General features: G+C 39.9%; 1 protein-coding gene across 2 annotated transcripts in view; it reads right to left on the reverse strand.

The window, feature by feature from the left end:
* Positions 1-21,706, reverse strand: part of LOC128644831 (tumor necrosis factor alpha-induced protein 2-like) — a 221,798-nt gene that overhangs the window by 93,747 nt on the left and 106,345 nt on the right. Inside the window, exons 2-4 of one of the 2 annotated variants that reach the window (XM_053697419.1) lie at positions 11,486-11,785; positions 11,159-11,367; positions 7,891-8,500 (exon numbers count right to left, since the gene is read on the reverse strand). In XM_053697419.1, coding sequence (XP_053553394.1) covers positions 7,891-8,500; positions 11,159-11,367; positions 11,486-11,523 — 857 coding nt within the window. In that variant the 5' untranslated portion in view covers positions 11,524-11,785. Of the gene's footprint in view, positions 1-7,890; positions 8,501-11,158; positions 11,368-11,446; positions 11,786-21,706 lie in introns of both variants that reach the window. The other variant, XM_053697418.1, reaches the window with a different exon arrangement.

Consider the following 21,706-nt stretch of genomic DNA (forward strand, 5'->3'; position numbering starts at 1 on the left):
TCGGGTCGCCCAACGTAAACAAAAGAGGTGATATGACCGGAATGCTCATACCCGAACCCTGACAGTAGGACAGAAGGTCCTCACCCTGAAGCCTGTCAAAACAGACAAGCTACAGGCCTCCTGGCAAGGACCCTACTGGGTAGTGGAACAACTGAATGGCACCACCTACCTGGTGGTCAAATGCTCAGAAGGCTCTTCCATGTGAACATGTTGAAGGCCTATGTAGAAAGTGTCAAGGATGTGGCCCCTATCTGTGCTCCAGCGGTGGAGGACTCTGAGAATCTTCCAATGCCAGAGCTCCCCAGACCAGGTGACTGCCCAAGGCGTGGCCGACATACCCCTAGATGAGACAGAGAGAAAGTCCAACACCTCCTGGAAGAGAGACAAGATATGTTCTTCACTGTCCCTGGGTACACCACAACGGCCATACACCGAGTGGTGGAGACCCCGGGACAGGCTCCCCTGTGAAAGGCAGCCTACAGGGTTACAGAGGCAGTCAGGGACAGCATGCACTGTGACCTCCGGGGAATGCTGGACTTTAGTGTTGTTGAACCGTCCAGCAGTCCCTGGGCCTCCTAGTTGTATTAGTACCCAAAAAGGACGGGTCTACCCAGTTCTGCATTGACTACCGTAAGCTCAATGACAGAACCACCACTGACGCCTACTCTATGACCCGAGTCAATGAGCTATTAGATAGAATTGCCTGCGGCAACTTCCTGACCATGCTCGTGGGATATTCCACTATCAGACCAAACTATGCCAGTAGTCTTCTTATCCCGACGTTGAGTCGGAATGATAAGGAATATCCCAGAGCAGAGCAAGTTCGCAAAATGAGGTAAACGGCACTCACCACAGGTAGGATAGTCTTTAGCGGCAACAAGCAGGGAATCATAGAAAGGCAGTTCAAAGGTAAACCACTAGAATGGTCAGGCAGGCAGGGTTTGGCAACGGTAAAGCAGTCCAGAGGTAAACCACTGGGATGGTCATGCAGGCAGGGTTTGACAACGGTAAAGCAGTCCAAGGGTAAACCACTAGGATGGCAAGGCAGACAGGGTTTGGCAACAGTAAAGCAGTCCAGAGGTAAACCACTAGGATGGTCAGGTAGGCAGGGTTTGGCAACAGAGAGGCAATCCAGAACAATAGGGGTTAATCAAGTAGACTAGTCAGAAAAGCAGAGTTCAGCAGCATTATAACAATCCAGCAGTTTAGGGTTAACAGGCAGAGTGGTCAGACAAACAGAGTTCAACAGCAGTATATCAATCCAGCAGTTTAGGGGTTAACAGGCAGAGTGGTCAGACAAGCAGAGGTCAGCAACAATATAAAAGTCCAGCATACAACAAAAATAACACCCAATAGAAAACTAATGAACACCTATACTTGGACAGTGATAGGTAGCAAGTGAGTAACTTACATAGGCGCAGGATTTGCGCCACAGGAGATCCTGACCGGCTTCAGAACGGAGGAAGTGTGCGGCGATGATGTCACCGCCACACGCAGACAGGAGCCGACTCCCCCCTAGGCAATGAGCAGAACAGCAGGCGCCGCATCCCTAGCAACAGCCAGAGCGGTGTGATGTGACATAGCCCTGCGAGCATGCACATCATGGGCAGAAACCCAAAAATGATCCGCCACAGAGTAACCTTTCCAATGTACTAGATACTGCAGTTGTCTGCGCCTGTATCTGGAGTCCACGACCTTAGCAACCTCATATTCAGGGTCATCACGGACCAGGAGTGGAGTAGGAGGAGCTCAGACCTGGGTATATCTTTTCTTGATGTAAGGCTTGAGTAGTGAGATGTGGAAGACTGCATGTATGCACAGGGTTTGGGGCAATGCCACTTTGTAGGCAACAGGAGACAGTCGTTTCAGGACTTTGTAAGGACCGATAAACCTAGGCCCCAATTTGTGACAGGGTTGACATAGACAAATATGTCGAGTAGAGACCCAATCACGTTCACCTACCGAGATAGCACATACAGAAGCTCTATAATGATCAGCAAACTTTTTGTATCTAGAGACAGCTGAATGTAGCTGAGAGCGAATACGTTGCCAATGAGTGGTGAGTTCGGTAACGTGTCGGTCTGCAGCAGGAACCCCAATGGACTGAGCAGAAAGAGAGAATGCCCTGCTGCGGCTTGAAATGGAGAACATTGAAGAGAAGAGTGCCAATGAGTGTTTCTTGCCAGTTCAGCTAGGGGTAACAACTCAGACCAGTTGGTATGGAGAGCGTTGACAAAGGCTCTAAGGCAGGCCTCGAGATCCTGGTTTATTCTCTGTTAGTCCATTGGTCTGAGGATGGTAGCCAGAAGACAAGGAAACAGTGGTTCCAATCAACTTACAAAAGGCTCTCCAAAAGGTAGAGATGAACTGTGGACCTATGTAGGAACAATATTCACAGGAATGCATGTACCACATGCAAGAGAAAACATAGACAATAATTCTTGGGTAGATGGCAGTTGAAGTACCTGTCTCATGTGCTTATGATGCTCCTCCAGTGTGGAAGATTGAGGAGGTAGACAATGACAGTGTGATTGAGGAGGTCACAGAAGACATTGTTGACAAATGCCTGGAAGACTGCAGGGGCATTACACAGCCCAAAGGGCATTACAAGGTATTCGTAATGCCCTGATCTTGGGTTGAAAGTGGTGTTCCATTTGTGGCCTGGGAAGATACGAATCAGATTGCATGCCCGACGTAAGTCCAGCTTGGTGAAGAAGCAAGCATTCTCCAGTGAGCCGTACAGTTCAGTGATCAAAGGAATGGGATAGCAATTCTTGATAGTTATGTTGTTCAAGGCCCTGTAGTCAATGCAGGGTCTGAGCCCACCATCCTTCTTACTGACAAAAAAGAAGCCTACCTCAGCAAGAGAGGAGGAAGGGCAAATGAAACCTTTAGCTAGGTTCTCTTTGATATACTTCTCCATAGATTTGGTTTCAGCTTTGGAGAGTGGATAAGTCCTCCCTTTAGGAAGTGGGACTCCAGGAAAGAGGTTAATTTTGTAGTCATAAGGACAGTGGGGTGGCAGCATGTCGGCTGCTTTTTTCTCAAACTCATCTGCAAAGTCTGCATATACTGAGGAAAGGTTTGGAGGAGTCTGTATACTGGCTATGGGGATGCAGAGCAGAGGAGTGACTTTAGTAAGGCAGGAGTGAAAAACAGGAGGTACCAAAGGAGGCAAGTTGTCCTTCAGCCCATTCAAACTGTAGATTGTGTATACAAAGCCAAGGAAGACCAAGGATGACAGGCTGTGCTGAGGAATGAATGACCTCAAACTGCAGCTGTTCGGCTATGAAGGACTTCCACAGTCAGGGTCAGGGGTGCTGACTCAAAATGGATCAACCCTGAACCAAGGGGGGTGCATCCAGAGTAGTTATTTTGAGACAATGTCTTTTCTGCAGAGAGGCAAGCCAGCCTTGAATCTTAAAATGGTGATCAGAAAGTTTCCAGCTCCCCCTGAATAAATGAAGTCTTGAGTGTGAAAGGTATTCTAAAGGAAGGTAAGGGTAACAGGTACCAGAATTCGAGAGAAGTGAGGGGATTTAGTAGTGATCATGCTTAGAGGTACCCCAGTGTTATACCCTGAACATAGGCTTTTCCCAGCCGAATGTCACACATACTTTAGTTGGTGGGTGTTAGATCCACAATAAAAGCATAGTCTCAATCTCCTTCTTCTCTGAGGAGAGATCCATGAGTTCCCTCCACTGGGGTAACTGTAGCTGTTGAAGGGGTAGAGGATACCTGCAGAAACTGGATGAATAGAAGGACGGGAGGGAAGGACCCTCCGAGTTCTGTCTCTCTCGACTTGTCTCTCCTGGAAGCAAGAGTCGAGACTGATACAAAGCTTTATAAAGTCATCCAAAGAAGAAGGAATATCATGATAAGTGAGTTCACTTTGATGCGTTCATGCAGACCCCTCCTAAAGGCTGCCTTTGAGAGCACTGCCATCCCAAGTGGTTTCAAGTGCCAAGGTGCGAAAACTCGATGGCTAATTGTGTCACAGTTCTATTGCCCTGGCAGAGATCCAGGAGAGAAAATTCTGCAGCAGAAGTACAGCCAGAAGTCCCAAACACAGAAGAGAATGCAGAAAATGAAGAGATCAGCATCATGCAGGAGTGGAGCGTTCTGTTCCAAAAGGGGAGAGACCCAGGCTAGGGCCTTGTCTTTCAGTAAGGAAATGATAAAAGGTGACCCCTTGATTGGTGAGACTGAAAGGTGTAAGGATCATTACGGAAGTGCAACCTGCACTGGTTAAGAAAACCCCTGCAATCAATAGTACCTTCAATTAGTCAGGCAATGGTATCCAGGAATGCTTTGAGAAGGCAGGAGAAGAAGCCGCAGTACTAGGAGCGGAGATTGGCGGTACAAACAACCAGAAGCGATATTCTTTGCTGCAACTAGTGCAGAGAGTTAAGCGGTTATAGCCTCTAGTTTGGAATCCACACTCTGGCAACTATGTGGTATTAATTCCCAACATCTGTCCTTGAAGATAAAACTGCTCTTGCCTACCTCATTTGGCTCCATGGCCCAAGTATAATGTAATGCTTGTGGGATATTCCACTATCAGACCGGACTCGGCCAGTAGTCTTCTATCCCGGCCGTCGAGCCGGAATGATAGGGAAAATCCCAGAGCAGAGAAAGTTTGCAAAATGAGGTAAGCCGCACTCACCACAGGTAGGATAGTCTTTGGCGGGAAACAGGTAGGGAATCAGAGAAAGGCGGTTCAAAGGTAACCACTAAAATCGTCAGGCAGGCAGGGTTTGGCAACGTAATGCAGTCCAGAGGTAAGCCACTAGGATGGTCAGGCAGGCAGGGTTTGACAACGGTAAAGCAGTACAATGGTGAACCACTAGGATGGTCAGGCAGACAGGGTTTGGCAACGGTAAAGCAGTCCAGAGGTAAACCATCTAGGTGGGGTTTGGCAACAGAGAGGCAATCCAGAACAAAAGGGGTTAGTTAATCAAGCAGAGTAGTAAGACAAGCAGAGTTCAGCAGCAGTATATCAATCCAGCAGTGTAGGGGTTAACAGGCAGAGTGGTCAGACAAGCAGAGTTCAGCAGCAGCATATCAATCCAGCAGTTTAGGGGTTAACAGGCAGAGTGGTCAGACAAGCAGAGGTCAGCAACAATATAACAGTCCAGCATACAGCAAAAATAACACCCAATAGAAAACTAATGAACACCTATACTTGGGCAGTGATAGGTAGCAAGTGAGTAACTTACATAGGCGCAGGATTCGCGCCACAGGAGGTTCCTGATCGGCTTCAGAACGGAGGAAGTGTGCGGCAATGACATCACCGCTGCTCACAGACAGGAGCCGACTCCCCCCTAGGCAATGAGCAGAACAGCAGGCGCTGTGTCCCTAGCAACAGCTATAGCGGCGCAGTGCGACAGCCCAAGTCTGACCCGTGTGTGGATCTAGCCGGGTCTGCCGAACTGGAAGGGGGGGTGTTGTCATGGACACCGGGCTGCAATGGTTAAACCCCTACCCCCTACTACCTCACCCCCTCTGATTTCTCAGCGGATTTGGGCTCCTGAGAGCAACAGCAATCTCCCAGACCTGTTGTTTTGTAATGTGAACTTTGTCAGAGAAGAGCTGATCTCTGACCGGGAAAATCCTTCTAGGCTGGCTGGGCTCCTGAAACTGCCAACCGGCTTCACTGCAATGGATACCCCTAACCCCTCTCAGGCTAGCCGGGCTCCTGGAACTCCTGGTCGGCTGCTACACACTGGACACCCACTAATTTTACCCCTGGTCGCTCCAGTGGCCCTTTGTCTCAGAGCTCCACTCTTTTAGAGATTGGTAGCCCCTAGAGAAGACAAGAGGTGGGGTGATTGCTGGAGGGGAGCTCCTTTGGGAACCGGGGGTTTTGTATAACCCTACACCCTATCTTTACCGGACTGTAATTCCAGTCCCCAGTAATGAATCACACCGTTTTTTTACTGTGGCATCTGGGGATCGAGAGCTTTCAAATGACACCCTGGAAGTGCCGCCGCTCCCCTGGGTTTACCCTGAAACTACCACTCCTGTTTCCTGGGTCTCTATGGGACTGTGGTTGCTCTGAAAGGCGCCAGCCTGTCTGGTAGGGCGGGAATGACAGGAGATTTGGGAGCAAGATAAGACCCTGTGTTTGTGTATAAAAGGAGTGTGTGTTTTCCAATAAAATCAGTTCTTGTTTCACCTGAATGCTAGTCTGTCTAGTTATTTGGTTGGCTCCTGCTATAATCACTTTCTCCGCTACATAGCGGCAGGTTCCAGGCATTCGGAGGATCTATTGGCGGAGCTACCCAGTTGGGGTTGCGGGATCCGTCACAAGGGCTATTAGATTATGAGTAATTGTTGCGGTTTAGGGATTAATATTGTAATTTATTTAGTTGGCGTTGTGGGGGTTTGGCGGTTTAAGGGTTAGTTTTTTTTTGGTTAATACTTTGTGCGGGCGGTTATGGGTTTTTTTTCTTAATACTTCATGTGGGCGGTTAGGTTTTTTGTTTTGTTAATGTGGGTGGTTATTTTTTTATTTTTTTAATACTTTGTGCTGGCGGTTAGATTTTTTTTTCATACTTCATACGAGCAGTTAGGTTGTTTTTTTTCTTAATGCTGCTTCATTTGCCTACTCTGCATCCAGGTGGATTCTTTTGGCTGCCTTGCGTGTGCAACTGGCGATACCGACGGACGTTATACAAACGTGATTATAGTATAGATCATTTTACTTATTTATAACAAACATTATGTTTGAACGTTAAAACAAATAGAGCTGTAAAATGTATGGCAACATTTCCTAGTTGGAGTTTCCTTTACTGTAGGGTAAGTTGTGATTTCAGGAGCTAACCATTAACACAAAGCTTGTGGATATCAATCATTAGTTCTGGAGGTGGCACTGGGCCCGGATACAATGTTTTAAAAGACCTGTTGACCAGGATAGAGCATTAGAATTTAATAGCAATGGATAATAGCTCTCTCCCCCTTCCATGTGAAATGGTTGATAAGATATCAGTAGTAGTAGATACCAGTGGCAACTGTACAACTTAACATTGAAGAGACCAACAAAGGTGGTTAAACAGTTAAAAGACACAACACACATTATATATGGAGCAGCTTGGCCTAGTAAGGGCTACTCTACACGTGTGTTTGGAGGTGCATGGCACCCCCATATTACCTCCACTGAAGTGTTCCTTCTTAGGCCAGTTTTGTGAGTGGCCCAGTAGTAATGGTATTGAGGGAAAGATTGGAAAGAAGGGATTATTAGCACTCAAATCTACCTAAATTTAGGTAGATTTGAGTGCTAATAATCCCTTCTTTCCTATCTTTCCTTCAATACAATTAGTTATTTAAAGGGGCAGCACCGGTTCCTTTTATAAGGTACCATTTTTCTACCAAGCTTATTTACACTCAACGTAGTGCCAGTACTTGTTCTAAATTCTTGCTATAATGGCCCAGTAGTAAAACAATAAAAGGGACACTAAACCCAAATTTTTTCTTTAATGATTCAGATAGATAAGAGCCGGCCCATTTTTGGTTGAGAACCTGAGTTATTCTTGCTTATTGGGTTGCTAAATGTAGCCACCAATAAGCAAGCACTATCCAGGGTGCTGAACCTAAAATGGTCTGGCTCCTGCTTTTTAAATAAAGATAGTAAGAGAACAAAGAAAAATTGATAGTAGGAGTAAATTAGAAAGTTGCTTAAAAATGCATGCTCTATCTGAATCATTAAAGAAAATATGTAGGTTTAGTATCCCTTTAATTAAGGAACCGCACCAATTAGCATACACTGCAAAATGCAGACTGCAAGGTATGGTTCTATTATTAACTGTTTTACTGCTGGGCCGCTAACCAAACTGGCCTTATAGGGAACACTGCTCCCCCTGGTAGGTATATTCAACATGGTTGACTTACTTTGGATATATGTTAAAGACCCAAGACAGAAGAAGGTGAATATCTTTTTTTTCATGTTCAAAATTTTCAACAATAGATTTTAACTCCTGGTGATAATGCTGCGCATACACATTGCATACGTCAAATTCATCTGGGTAATATTGTTCGAGAGCTTCTACCACGTAGATTAGATCATTTTTGCAGGTCCTTCCTAAATAGCCTAACGTGTAGGATAAAGAAGATTTAAGGGCACCAGGAGGACGCTCCGGAATCTGACTAATTCTGTCCTGCACTGATAGCTTGACAACATTCTTCCATTTCTGTCTCCATTTTCTTGGCCGCCCAATGTTAGTGGTTAAGTTACCACTGTTTTCAATATATTGAGAGTCTTCTATTTCCTGTTCCAGAATAGCCTTGATGGATTGCTCCATTAAATCTACTTGTGTTATTGATTTTTTTATTACTTGGAAGACCTCGTTTTCCAATTTTTCATAGAGCATCTCCAGCTGTAGCTTCTTTTCTTCACGTTGTTTGTCATCGATCAACTTGCAAATATTATGTTCTAAGGTAATCAGATCCTTGCTGGCGTCTTGGTATCTTTTCTGCAAAAGTTTTTCTTCTATCGTTTCAGCTGCAGAAAAAAAATAATAAAGCATTTATGTTGAGATATTCAATACATCATCATATTTTAATGTAATTTGCATGCTTTTAATGACAACTATATCCTTAACAAAGTCCATTTTGAACACAAAAGCAGTAGGAGATTAATTCCATTATAAAAAAAAGGCAGCTTAATAGACTTATGTTCATTTATGGACTTTCTTAAAACCATCCAACAAAGGGGGAGGAGGGCACTGAACAGCCAATCAGAATGTGCATTCTTTACATTTTTTTACTTCAGAGAAAATGAATAAGTTGGCAAGCTTTCCTATCATTAGCTCAGCTAATGGCTCATCATGGTTAGCGTGGAGCTGTGCCAGCAATCTGATCTATCCGGTTAGATGAATTTTTAAGTATAATCTATGTATGTGTGTGTAAAGTAATGTGGACATTTGAAATCATAAACAAGTGTAATTGCATTTTAAGTAGGTCCTGAATATTTGCAGACTAGCTTTCTCAGTCTTCATTTGTTTGTATGGTATAAAAACAAATGTGTATATACATAGAATATTCTTATTTCTCCATAGTAACAGGTACTTTTTATAACAAAAAAAAGTAAATTGATTTTTTTAAATTGTACCTTCTGTCTAAGTCATGAAAATTTAAATCAGACTTCCATGTCCCTTTAAATATTACAGACATAGGGGCAGATAACAAGCGGAGCGATAAAGGTTGTGCGGGGTTTGATATCAATATCGATGGAGAGTGCTAAATTTAGCGAGCAAATTAATATTATAAGTCCGTAGTAAATCAAATTTACCAGAGATGGTTTAGCGCAGCCGACAAACCTTTAGCGCACCCTATACTTTCAATCAATATAGTGATCGTTTAAAGTTTAAAGTTATAGCGCTAGAAGAATTGGCGCAACCTGAGACCTGAAGTAAAGTGTTAGGGTTAAAATAAAAGTTTCACAAAACACATTTAAAATATATTAAAATGAAGTATTGCCCATTTTTAAAAAAATAAAAATAAATTATTTTTCGAAAAAAAAAAGTTTTAAAAGGGTTAAAAAGGGATTTGGTATATGAGAAGGTGTTTGACTGGCAAGGGCTCAAAAGTATATCTATCTATCACTATGGGGCCAATTTATCAAGGGCCAAATGGCCCCTGATGCCTCTGTTGGAAACAGCAGTTATGAAGAAGCGGTCTTGTGACCGTTGCTACTTAACTGGTCCGCTGCCTCTGAGGCTGTGGACATCAATCCGCCCGATCCTATATGATTGGCGATTGGCCGCGAATCTGTAGGGGGCGGCATTGCACAAGCAGTTCACCAGAATACACACATATATATATTTATATATATATATATATATATATATATATACACACACTGTATATATATATATATATATATATATATATATACATACTGTATATATATATATATATATATATATATTTAAATAGAAATACTTTAATATTCCTATATTCTTAGCTTAGAAGAAAATTTATTTTATCTTAGAAGAAAGTTATTTTTATTTTTAAATATATATGTATTTATATCTATATATACTATATATCTATATTTATATATCTATATTTATTCATAGGGATTTAGAGCGGTTGCGTTATTAACCCGCTAGATGTTCGTGCACTTAAAGGGTCATAAAACAGTATGATCTAACATACCTTTCTTAATATAAAATGCAGCCAAAGCTTACCTGCAAAACGGTTTCTGTTTTAACCCGCTTTATCCCCTTTAATTCAGGCATAGTTTTGTTTGCAGCAAGCTCCCCCCTGGGCATTTCCATATATATATATATATAAGCTTCTTCAGAATGCATTTGTGCACATGCACGGTAAGGGGCAGAGTCACATGGCATCTGACTAAAGTAGTGCACAGAATAATACTGAAGCTTTTACAAAGCATGTGACATTATCCCCATGGAAATGAGCAAGCCTCTTGGCACAAACAATAGCAGTACCTTCTGTCCCTCTTCAACCCCTCCTTGCTTGTATAAGTAATTATCCTCACATGCTCACTTTGTTATATGATAGCACAAGGTTTGGACTAGGACACTGATAAAGGGGGTGGAGCAGGCTACACTTGGCAACACTAAAGTGTAAGTAATTTTGCAGATTTTTGGAATTTTTATTAAAATACTTATAAGCTTTTTTTTCCAAGCTTTATTTATTCACACACTGTTTTACCTCAGTTGATCCTTTTATAATATGCACATATTATAACTCAAAATGTTTTATGGCACGTTAAGTCTTTCACTCGAGCAATAACGTTTAACTTTCAACTTGTAATACTAGTGCAAAAATTGGAGCGCTATTGACTTACCTAGTGCGTAATTTGCGCTAATAATTGCTCCACTTGTAATTTAGGCCATACTGACTTGTGTGAAATGTACTTTAAAACACAGCCAATCCGCAGTGTAACCCATCTACAGTTTAATTTTACCCATCCAATCAGGGAACAGGACATCTGTGCATAGCTCTATACTGTGCATCATGATGCAGGAGATAACTGAAGTAAAGCTTGAATTAAACTACTTTCTGAGAGTTTATAACTATTTTTTATGCAAAAAAAATTAATTTGTTAATCATCTTTATATGACCCAAATTATAAATACAACCTATCACATTGTATACTTTACAAAAACCATGCATAGAGCTATCTTACCAGTGATGTTTTTATTAGTTGGACTAGTTGCTCTATCGTTAGGAAAGAGGTTGCGCATCACACACTTCCGTATCCTTTTTAAGACTCCAGACCGGTGTTTGGAACCTTCTTCAATTTGTTCATTGATATGATTTTCATTTGTAGAATTCGGTTTCTCAGATTGTCCAACCATTTTACTGAATTTACTTAATACAGTCAATCCTGCAAAACTACAAAAACATTGAATTCACAGAAAGAATTGATAAAGTAAATAAATGTCCTAAAACTGACACATAAATGTTTGTTTACCAGTAGATTCTCAATACAACAGATGACATATATACATACAATATGTTCAAAAGTATGTGGACACAGCATTGGACCATCACACCAATGGAGCTTGTTGGATATCCTATTCCAAAACCATGGGCAATAATATGGAGTTCCCCCTTGCAGCTATAACAGGTACAACTGTCCTGTGAAGGCTTTTCACAAGATATTAGATTGTGTTTGTGAGATTTTTTGCCCAATCATCCAAAAGAGCATTTGTGAGGTCAGACAGTGATGTTGGACAAGAAGTTCTGGCTTGCAATCGGTGTTCCAATTCAGCCCGAGGCGGCTCTACTATTAGAGCAAATAGGCGATCACCTAAACAGAGGCAAAGAAAAAATATCAGATTTTTTTTTTACTTGGGAGAAACAGTTATTGGTAGCATAGAAAGTAGCCAAGCACACCAGCTTCCTCCAAGCACAGTCATATAGTCTAATATTCATAGGCATGAGCAGGGTTGGAACAGAAGTGTCCAGACATATTATAATGTAGGGGCTACTACTTCAATAAGCGCTGTGTTCAATACATGCCTAGTTTGCAGGTACCAAGTATAGTGTGTGCATAAACATTTATACACATACTCGAGCTCTAAGTAATTTGGAATTTACCTAGTGTAATGAAGCTGTGGGGGGACTGAACAACTATTCTTTGGTACTGATGTGGCACATACCCTGTCTAAAGTGTTTCAGGGAGTCATGTATCTTGTCTGTAGTTGGGATCTAGTGTGGCACAAATCTGACCTATGAGAAGCGCAGGGAACCATGTATCTGGTGCAACTGGTCTAATTTAGTATTTATTTGGTATAAATGGAGGTGTGGGCTATGCATTTGGTCCTGGTGTCTGATGTGGCATACCTTCTGCATAAAATGGTGCATGGGCCATTGGTCTGGCTTTGGTCTAGTGTGACATATACCTGGCATAATGGATACAGTAGGGCAATGCATCTGGTTTGCTGTGGCATATGTTTGGCATAACAGGAGGCAGGAGGCTATGTATCTGTTCTGGGACCTGATCTTATGCATTGTAGTTTGCAATTTCAGATGCATAAAGTGAGCAGATATTTAGTTTGGGATCTACTGTATTGCTTGGCAAATACAAGCAATGTTTAAAAACAGCCCATTATTACTCCTCCACCAAATTTTACAGTAGGCACTATATATTCCTGTAGGTATTATCTTCCTGGCATCAGTCAGAAGCAGATTAAGACTGACAGATAGTGAAGCATGTTTCATCACACATACATAGACACACATGCAAATGTGCATAAACAAACGCACACACATACATATAGATGCACACACTAACACAAGACACACACATATTGACACACAAACACAAGATGCACAAATGCACACACAGACCCACTTAAACACAGATGCACACACTAACACAGACACATAACCACAGATGCGCACACAGACACACAAACACAGGTAAGCACACACATGAACACAGACATGCACATTCATAGACAAACACAGACACACAGACATGCACATTCATAGACAAACACAGACACACACACATACACACACACATAGATAGAAAGTGACACACAAACAAAGACACATGCACACACATTTATACATAGACACACATAAACAGACACACACACATAGATACACATAAACACATCACACTGTTAAAAAAAGAATAAAAAAGCAAAAGAGTTATGGAGGGCTTGTGGGCAGAAATAATATGAGGAATGAAGAGCAGTACCTAGCAGTATAGCAATCTAATCCAGTTAAAGGGATAGTACACTGCAAAATTGTTAAACCATTAATGTATTTTCAGTGACTTGTTATACCAGCTGCAGAGTATAAAACTTATGAGAAATTGCATTTTTTGGTTTATTTGTGTATATGAAGTAGCTGGTTATGTGCTTTGAAACCACAGCCTATTACAATGGGATGAACTTAAGGGTAATATCATATCTCATTATGTTATCACTTTGTGTACACACACTTGCTTCCTTATCTCATATTTGTCTAGAACACCAAAGCTCATTACATAGAGAGAACAATGGAAAACTATCATTTTATTGCTTAACTATACTGCAGCCCACTGAGAGTGTAATCTCTTCTGCTGGCTGTGTTTACTTAGGCTTGTCAATAGCATATACTCCAGTATCGAAACTTTCAGTATAGGTGGCTATAACACAGGCTAAATCAGCTATTTCAAATGCTTAAAAACCAGTAAAGAAACGACTTGTAAACAATTTAATACACTCTAGCAGGTAAAATGGATCATTGGCAATAATTAAAAGGGAAGATATTTTTTGGGTGAACTGTCCCTTTAATGACCTCAGTAGCCTGACTTCTTACATTTACATTAGCAGCTCACTGAACCCTTCTTACTTTTATAATTGTCCAGACTCCTGAGTGCTACTGCTCTGTACACTGATAATAAACATAATGTGCAGAACCTGAGTAATTATACACTGATAATAAGCACAATGTGCAGAACCTGAGTAATTATACACTGATAATAAACATAATGTGCAGAACCTGAGTAATTATACACTGATAATAAGCCCAATGTGCAGAAGCTAAGTACTTATACACTGATAATAAGCCCAATGTGCAGAAGCTGAGTACTTACACACTGATACAAAGCACATTATGCAGAAGCTGAGTACTTATACACTGATAATAAGCACAATGTGCGTAAGATGAGTACTTATACACTGATAATCTTCACAATGTGCAGAACCTGAGTAATTATACACTGATAATAAGCACACTGTGCAGAAGCTGAGTACTTATACACTGATAATAAGCACAATGTGCAGAGGCTGAGTACTTATACACTGATAATAAGCTAAGTACTTATACACTAATAATAAGCCCAATGTGCAGAAGCTAAGTACTTACACACTGATACAAAGCACATTATGCAGAAGCTGGATATTTATACACTGATAATAAGAACAATGTGCAGAAGCTGAGTACTTATACACTGATAATAAGCCCAATGTACAGAAGCTGAGTATTTATACACTGATAATAAGCACAATGTGCGTAATATGAGTACTTATACACTGATAATATTCACAATGTGCAGAAGCTGAGTAATTATACACTGATAATAAGCACAATGTGCAGAAGCTGAGTACTTATACACTGATAATAAGCATAATAAGCAGGAGCTGAGTACTTATACACTGATAATATTCACAATGTGCAGAAGCTGAGTAATTATACACTGATAATAAGCCCAATGTGCAAAAGCAGAGTACTTATACACTGATAATATTCACAATGTGCAGAAGCTGAGTAATTATACACTGATAATAAGCACAATGTGCAAAAGCCGAGTATTTATACACTGATAATAAGCACAATGTGCTTAAAATGAGTACTTATACACTGATAATATTCACAATGTGCAGAAGCTGAGTAATTATACACTGATAATAAGCACAATGTGCAGAAGCTGAGTACTTATACACTGATAATAAACATAATGTGCAGAACTTGAGTAATTATACACTGATAATAAGCACAATGTGCAGAAGCTGAGTACTTATACACTGATAATAAACATAATGTGCAGAACTTGAGTAATTATACACTGATAATAAGCACAATGTGCAGAAGCTGAGTACTTATACACTGATAATAAACATAATGTGCAGAAGCTGAGTACTTATACACTGATAATAAGCACAATGTGCAGAAGCTGAGTACTTATACACTGATAATATTCACAATGTGCAGAAGCTGAGTAATTATACACTGATAATAAGCACAATGTGCAGAAGCTGAGTACTTATACACTGATAATAAACATAATGTGCAGAACTTGAGTAATTATACACTGATAATAAGCACAATGTGCAGAAGCTGAGTACTTATACACTGATAATAAACATAATGTGCAGAACTTGAGTAATTATACACTGATAATAAGCACAATGTGCAGAAGCTGAGTACTTATACACTGATAATTAGAACAATGTGCAGAAGCTGAGTACTTACACACGGCTAATATGCACAATGTGCAGAAGCTGAGTACTTACACACTGATAATAAGCACATTATGCAGAAGCTGGATACACTGATAATAAGAACAATGTGCAAAAGCCGAGTACTTATATACTGATTATAAGCACAATGTGCCGAAGCTGAGTACTTATACACTGATAATAAGCAAAATGTGCGTAAGCTAAATACATATACACTGATAATAAGCATAATTTGCAGAAGCTGAGTAATTATACACTGATAATAAGCACAATGTGCCGAAGCTGAGTACGTATACACTGATAATAAGCACAATGTGCAGAAGCTGAGTACTTATACACTGATAAGCACAATGTGCAGAAGCTAAGTACTTAAACACTGATAATAAGCACAATGTGCAGAATCTGAGTACTTATACACTGATAATAAGCACATTGTGCAGAAGCTGAGTACTTATACACTGATAAGCACAATGTGCAGAAGCTAAGTACTTAAACACTGATAATAAGCACAATGTGCAGAATCTGAGTACTTATACACTGATAATAAGCACATTGTGCAGAAGCTGAGTACTTATACACTGATAAGCACAATGTGCAGAAGCTAAGTACTTAAACACTGATAATAAGCACAATGTGCAGAATCTGAGTACTTATACACTGATAATAAGCACATTGTGCAGAAGCTGAGTATGTATACACTGATAATAAGCACAAACTGCAGAAGCTGAGTACTTATACACTGATGGAAAGCACAATGATCATAAGCTGAGTACGTATACACTAATGATATTAAGCACAATGGGCAGAAGCTGAGTACTTATACACTGATAATAAGCACAATGGGCAGAAGCTCAGTACTTATACACTGATAATAAGCACAATGGGCAGAAGCTGAGTACTTATACACTGATAATAAACATACTGGGCAGAAGCTAAGTACTTGTACACTTATAATAAAAGTACAATGTGCAGAAGTTGAGAACTTAAACACTGATAATAAGCACAATGGGCAGAAGCTCAGTACTTATACACTGATAATAAGCACAATGGGCAGAAGCTGAGTACTTATACACTGATAATAAACATACTGGGCAGAAGCTAAGTACTTGTACACTTATAATAAAAGTACAATGTGCAGAAGTTGAGAACTTAAACACTGATAATAAGCACAATGTGCAGAAGCTGAGTACTTTTACACTTATAATAAAAGTACAATGTGCAGAAGCTGAGTACTTATACACTGATAATAAGCACAATGGGCAGAAGTTGAGAACTTAAACACTGATAATAAGCACAATGGGCAGAAGCTGAGTACTTATACACTGATAATAAGCATAATAAGCAGGAGCTGAGTACTTATACACTGATAATAAGCATAATAAGCAGGAGCTGAGTACTTATACACTGATAATAAGCATAATAAGCAGGAGCTGAGTACTTATACACTGATAATAAGCATAATAAGCAGGAGCTGAGTACTTATACACTGATAATAAGCATAATAAGCAGAAGCTGAGTACTTATACACTGATAATAAGCACAATGGGCAGAAGTTGAGAACTTAAACACTGATAATAAGCACAATGGGCAGAAGCTGAGTACTTATACACTGATAATAAGCATAATAAGCAGGAGCTGAGTACTTATACACTGATAATAAGCATAATAAGCAGGAGCTGAGTACTTATACACTGATAATAAGCATAATAAGCAGGAGCTGAGTACTTATACACTGATAATAAGCATAATAAGCAGAAGCTGAGTACTTATACACTGATAATAAGCATAATAAGCAGGAGCTGAGTACTTATACACTGATAATAAGCATAATAAGCAGGAGCTGAGTACTTATACACTGATAATAAGCATAATAAGCAGAAGCTGAGTACTTATACACTGATAATAAGCACAATGTGCAGAAGCTGAGTACTTATACACTGATAATAAGCATAATAAGCAGGAGCTGAGTACTTATACACTGATAATAAGCATAATAAGCAGGAGCTGAGTACTTATACACTGATAATAAGCATAATAAGCAGAAGCTGAGTACTTATACACTGATAATAAGCACAATGTGCAGAAGCTGAGTACTTATACACTGATAATAAGCATACTGAGCAGAAGCTAAGTACTTATAAACGTATAATAAGTACATTGTGGAGAAGCTGAGTACTTATACACTGCAGAAGCTGAGTACTTACACACTGATAATAAACACAATGGGCAGAAGATGAGTACTTATACACTGATAATAAGCACAATGTGCAGAAGATATTACTTGTACACAGATAATAAGCACAATGTGCAGAAGCTGAGTACTTACACACTTATAATAAGCATATTGTGCAGAAGCTGAGTACTTATATACTGATAATAAGCACAATGTGCAGAAGCTGAGTATGTGTACACTGATAATAAGCATAATGTGCAGAAGCCGATTATGTGAGCCGTAATAGGCTAGCGTCATCATGATATATATTATGTCAATAAGTAAGGGGTAATACCTTAGCGAGTGTGCTATTTTTTATATGCTTTACCCACAATCAAAACAACTACTCCTTGTAAAGTAAGAGCACGTTGTGGTCTACGCCTACTTGAAGTATTGTTATAGGCTGGGGTCATAATGACGCATGTTATGTAAATAATAGAAATGTGCGTTTCTATTAAAATTTAAATAAACCTATTAACGCCTAAACCGCCATTCCCAAACATTGCCAACACTAACTAAACCTATTAAACCCTAAACCCGCCGTTCCAAAACATCGCCAACACTAACTAAACCTATTAACCCCTTAACCGCCGCCCCCCACATCGCAACAACCTAAATTAAACTATTAATCCCTAAACCTAACAACCCCTAACTACCTACTAAAAATAAATACAAACTTACCGGTGAAATAAAAATAAAACTTAAGCTTAAACTAATAAAACCGAACATTACTAAAAATAAAAAACCTAACATTACTAAAAATAAAAAACCTAAGTGAATCAGCCAATAGGAATGAGAGCTGCTTAAATCCTATTGGCTGTTCAAATCAGCCAATAGGATTTAAGCAGCTCTAATTCCTATTGGCTGATTTAAATTTTTCAGCCAATAGGAATGCAACGCTACCCCAATATAAAAGGGGTACCTTGCATTGAATCCTCAGTGTGCAGCGGACGATCGCATGAAGGGGACCTCCATGTCGGACCGATGGACCTTTGCCTGGGCCTCCGCCTTTGCACATTTATGACCGCTCCGCCTCCGCTGGGATGAAGATAGAAGATGCCAGTCCCGCGATGGATACAGATGGAGCTGCCTGGATAAAGATTTTTCGCCACTGGGATGAAGATCGTTTGCTGGACTTCAGCAACTGTGAGTACCGATATTGGGGTTAGTGTTTGGTTTTTTGTTTTGTTTTTTTGGGGTGTTTTTTTTTTTTTTTTAGATTTTGGCTTTTTTATTTTAGTGGTCCGAAAAAGAGCTGAATGCCCTTTTAAGGGCACTGCCCATACAAATCCCCTTTTCAGGGCAATAGGTAGATTAGTTTTTTTTTTTAGTTAGGTTTTTGTTATTTTGTGGGTTTAGGGGGGTGGGGGTTTGTAATATTAGGGGGTGTTTTGTTGTATTAGAATAGGAATCATTTTTATTATTTTGGAAAATTTCATTTGTCATTTTTTGTAATGGGATTTATTTTATTTTTGGGGTGTATTTTTTTTTTTTTTAAATTAGGTATTTTTTATTTTTAATGGGCCGAAAAAGAGCTGAATGTCCTTTCAAGGGCAATGCCCATACAAATGCCCTTCTTGGGGCAATGGGTGGATAAGGTTTATTTTTATTTTATGAGTTTGGAGGGTGGGGGTTTGTAATGTTAGGGGGTGTTTGTTTTTATTTTTTGCAAAAGAGCTGTTAACTTTAGGGCAATGCCCCACAAAAGGCCCTTTCAAGCAAAAGAATTGTCAAAGGATCTGCGGAAAAGGTAGTTGAACGGGTATAAAACAGGAAAGGGATATAAAAAGATATCCAAGGAATTGAGAATGCAAATCAGCAGTGTTCAAACTCCAATAAAGATGTGGAAAATGAGGAGTTCTGTTGAAACCAAACCACGGTCAGGTAGACCAACTAAAATTTTAGCCACAACTGCCAGGAAAATTGTTCGGGATGCAAAGACAAACCCACAAATAACTTCGGGTGACATACAGGACATGTGGTGTGGCTGTTTCAAGATGCACAATAAGGAGGCACTTGAAGAAAGATGGGCTGCATGGTCGAGTCGCCAGAAGAAAGCCATTACTATGCAAATGCCACAAAGTATCCCACTTACAATACACCAAACAGCACAGAGACAAGACTCAAACCTTCTGGCACAAAGTCATTTGGAGTAATAAGACCAAAATTAAACTTTTTGGCCACAACCACAAACGCTACTTTTGGAGAGGAGTCAACAAGGGATATGATGAAAGGTACAGCATTCCTACTGTGAAACACAGAGGTGGATCGCTGATGTTTTGGGGATGTGTGAGCTAAAAAGGCACAGGAAATTTGGTCAGAATTGATGGCAAGATGAATGCAGTATGTTATCAAACAGAACGCCTCATTTTCTACTTCTTGATTAGAGTTTGAACACTGCTAATTTGCATTCTCAATTCCTTGGATATCTTTTTATATCCCTTTCCTGTTTTATACAGTTCAACTACCTTTTTCCCACAGATCATTTACAATTCTTTTTCTTTCCCCATGACTCAGAATCCAGAAACTCATTGAACTTTTATACACACACACTCTAATTATAAGCAAACAGATCACAGGTGAGGATGGTTACCTTTAATAGCCATTCAAACCCCTTTGTGTCAACTTGTGTGCATGTTATCAGGCCAAAATCACCAGGGTATGTAAACTTTTGATCAGGGTCATTTGGGTAGTTTCTGTTGTCATTATGATTTAAAAATAATAAACACAGTTAATTGATAATAAATGGCTTCAGCCAAACACTAACCATGAGTGAAAGAAAAGTTTTTGTGTTATCATTCATATTCTCTGAAAAATGGCCAAGAAATCATAAATTCTGCCAGGGTATGTAAACTTATGAGCACAACTGTATATATATATATATATATATATATATATATATATATATATATATATATATATATATATATATATATACAACTACATATTCAAGAAAAGCACTTACCAGGTCTTAACTTTTCAATTAACTATTGTGATCCATTAAGGATTTCAATAAATCATTGAAAATGTAGGGACCAGTGACTGTTGTCATGGACAATGGACAATGTATTTATATGTTTCTTAAGTGCATCCAGACACTTGTTTATTTAGCCTGAAGACTGTAAGCGATTGACGTATAAGGGTAGATTTATTAAGCAGCGGATGCTGCTTTCTACCAGCGATGTTTCCAGCTCGCAGGGGCCATAAGACCGCCGCTCCTTAACTCGTCCGCCAGCTATTGCAATCATCGCGATCCGATCGGGATGATTGACACCCCCTGCTAGCGGCCGATTGGCCATGAATGTTTAGGGAGCAGCATTGCACAAGCATTTTAGCAGAAATGCTTGTGCAATGATAAATGCCGACAGCGTATGCTGTCAGCATTTAGTGATGTCGGGCGGACATGATTCACTACAGCGAATCATGTCCTCTCACCATTTGATAAATCGGCCCCATAAACTGTGTTCTTTGAAAGTGTCAGTTACATAACAAAATATATTGGCTATTAGTGCTTTAATGCATAGCTTCTAATAGCGGGTGTATTTGCCACTACACTTGATTTTGAATAGCGTTTTTTGATTGACAATAAAAGATTGCAGAATTAGAAACAATGCATGAAGACAGACAGACATTTAAAGGGACAGTCAAGTAAATTTAGATTGTAAGTTCCCACAATAACAGGGCTCCCAATTCCCCCTGTATTTGTTTGTTACATATTGTCTGGTGTCTCATATTGTACTGTCCTTTTTACCTTTGTTAGTCATGGACAGCGCTGTAGAATCTGTTGGCGCTTTATAAATAAAGAATAATAATAATAATAATAATAATAAAAATAACTTTCATGATTTAAATAGGGCATGTCATTTTAAACCACTTTCCAATTTACTTTTATTACCAATTTTGCTTTGTCCTCTTGGCATTCTTAGTTGAAAGCTAAACCTAGGAGGTTCATATGCTAATTTCTTAGACCTTGAAGTTTGCCTCTAATCTGAAAGCATTTTGACAGTTCTTCACCACTAGAGGGTGTTAGTTCATGTGTTTCACATAGATAACATTGAGC

This window comes from Bombina bombina, chromosome 1 (assembly GCF_027579735.1).
Source record: "Bombina bombina isolate aBomBom1 chromosome 1, aBomBom1.pri, whole genome shotgun sequence".
NCBI lineage: Eukaryota > Metazoa > Chordata > Amphibia > Anura > Bombinatoridae > Bombina > Bombina bombina.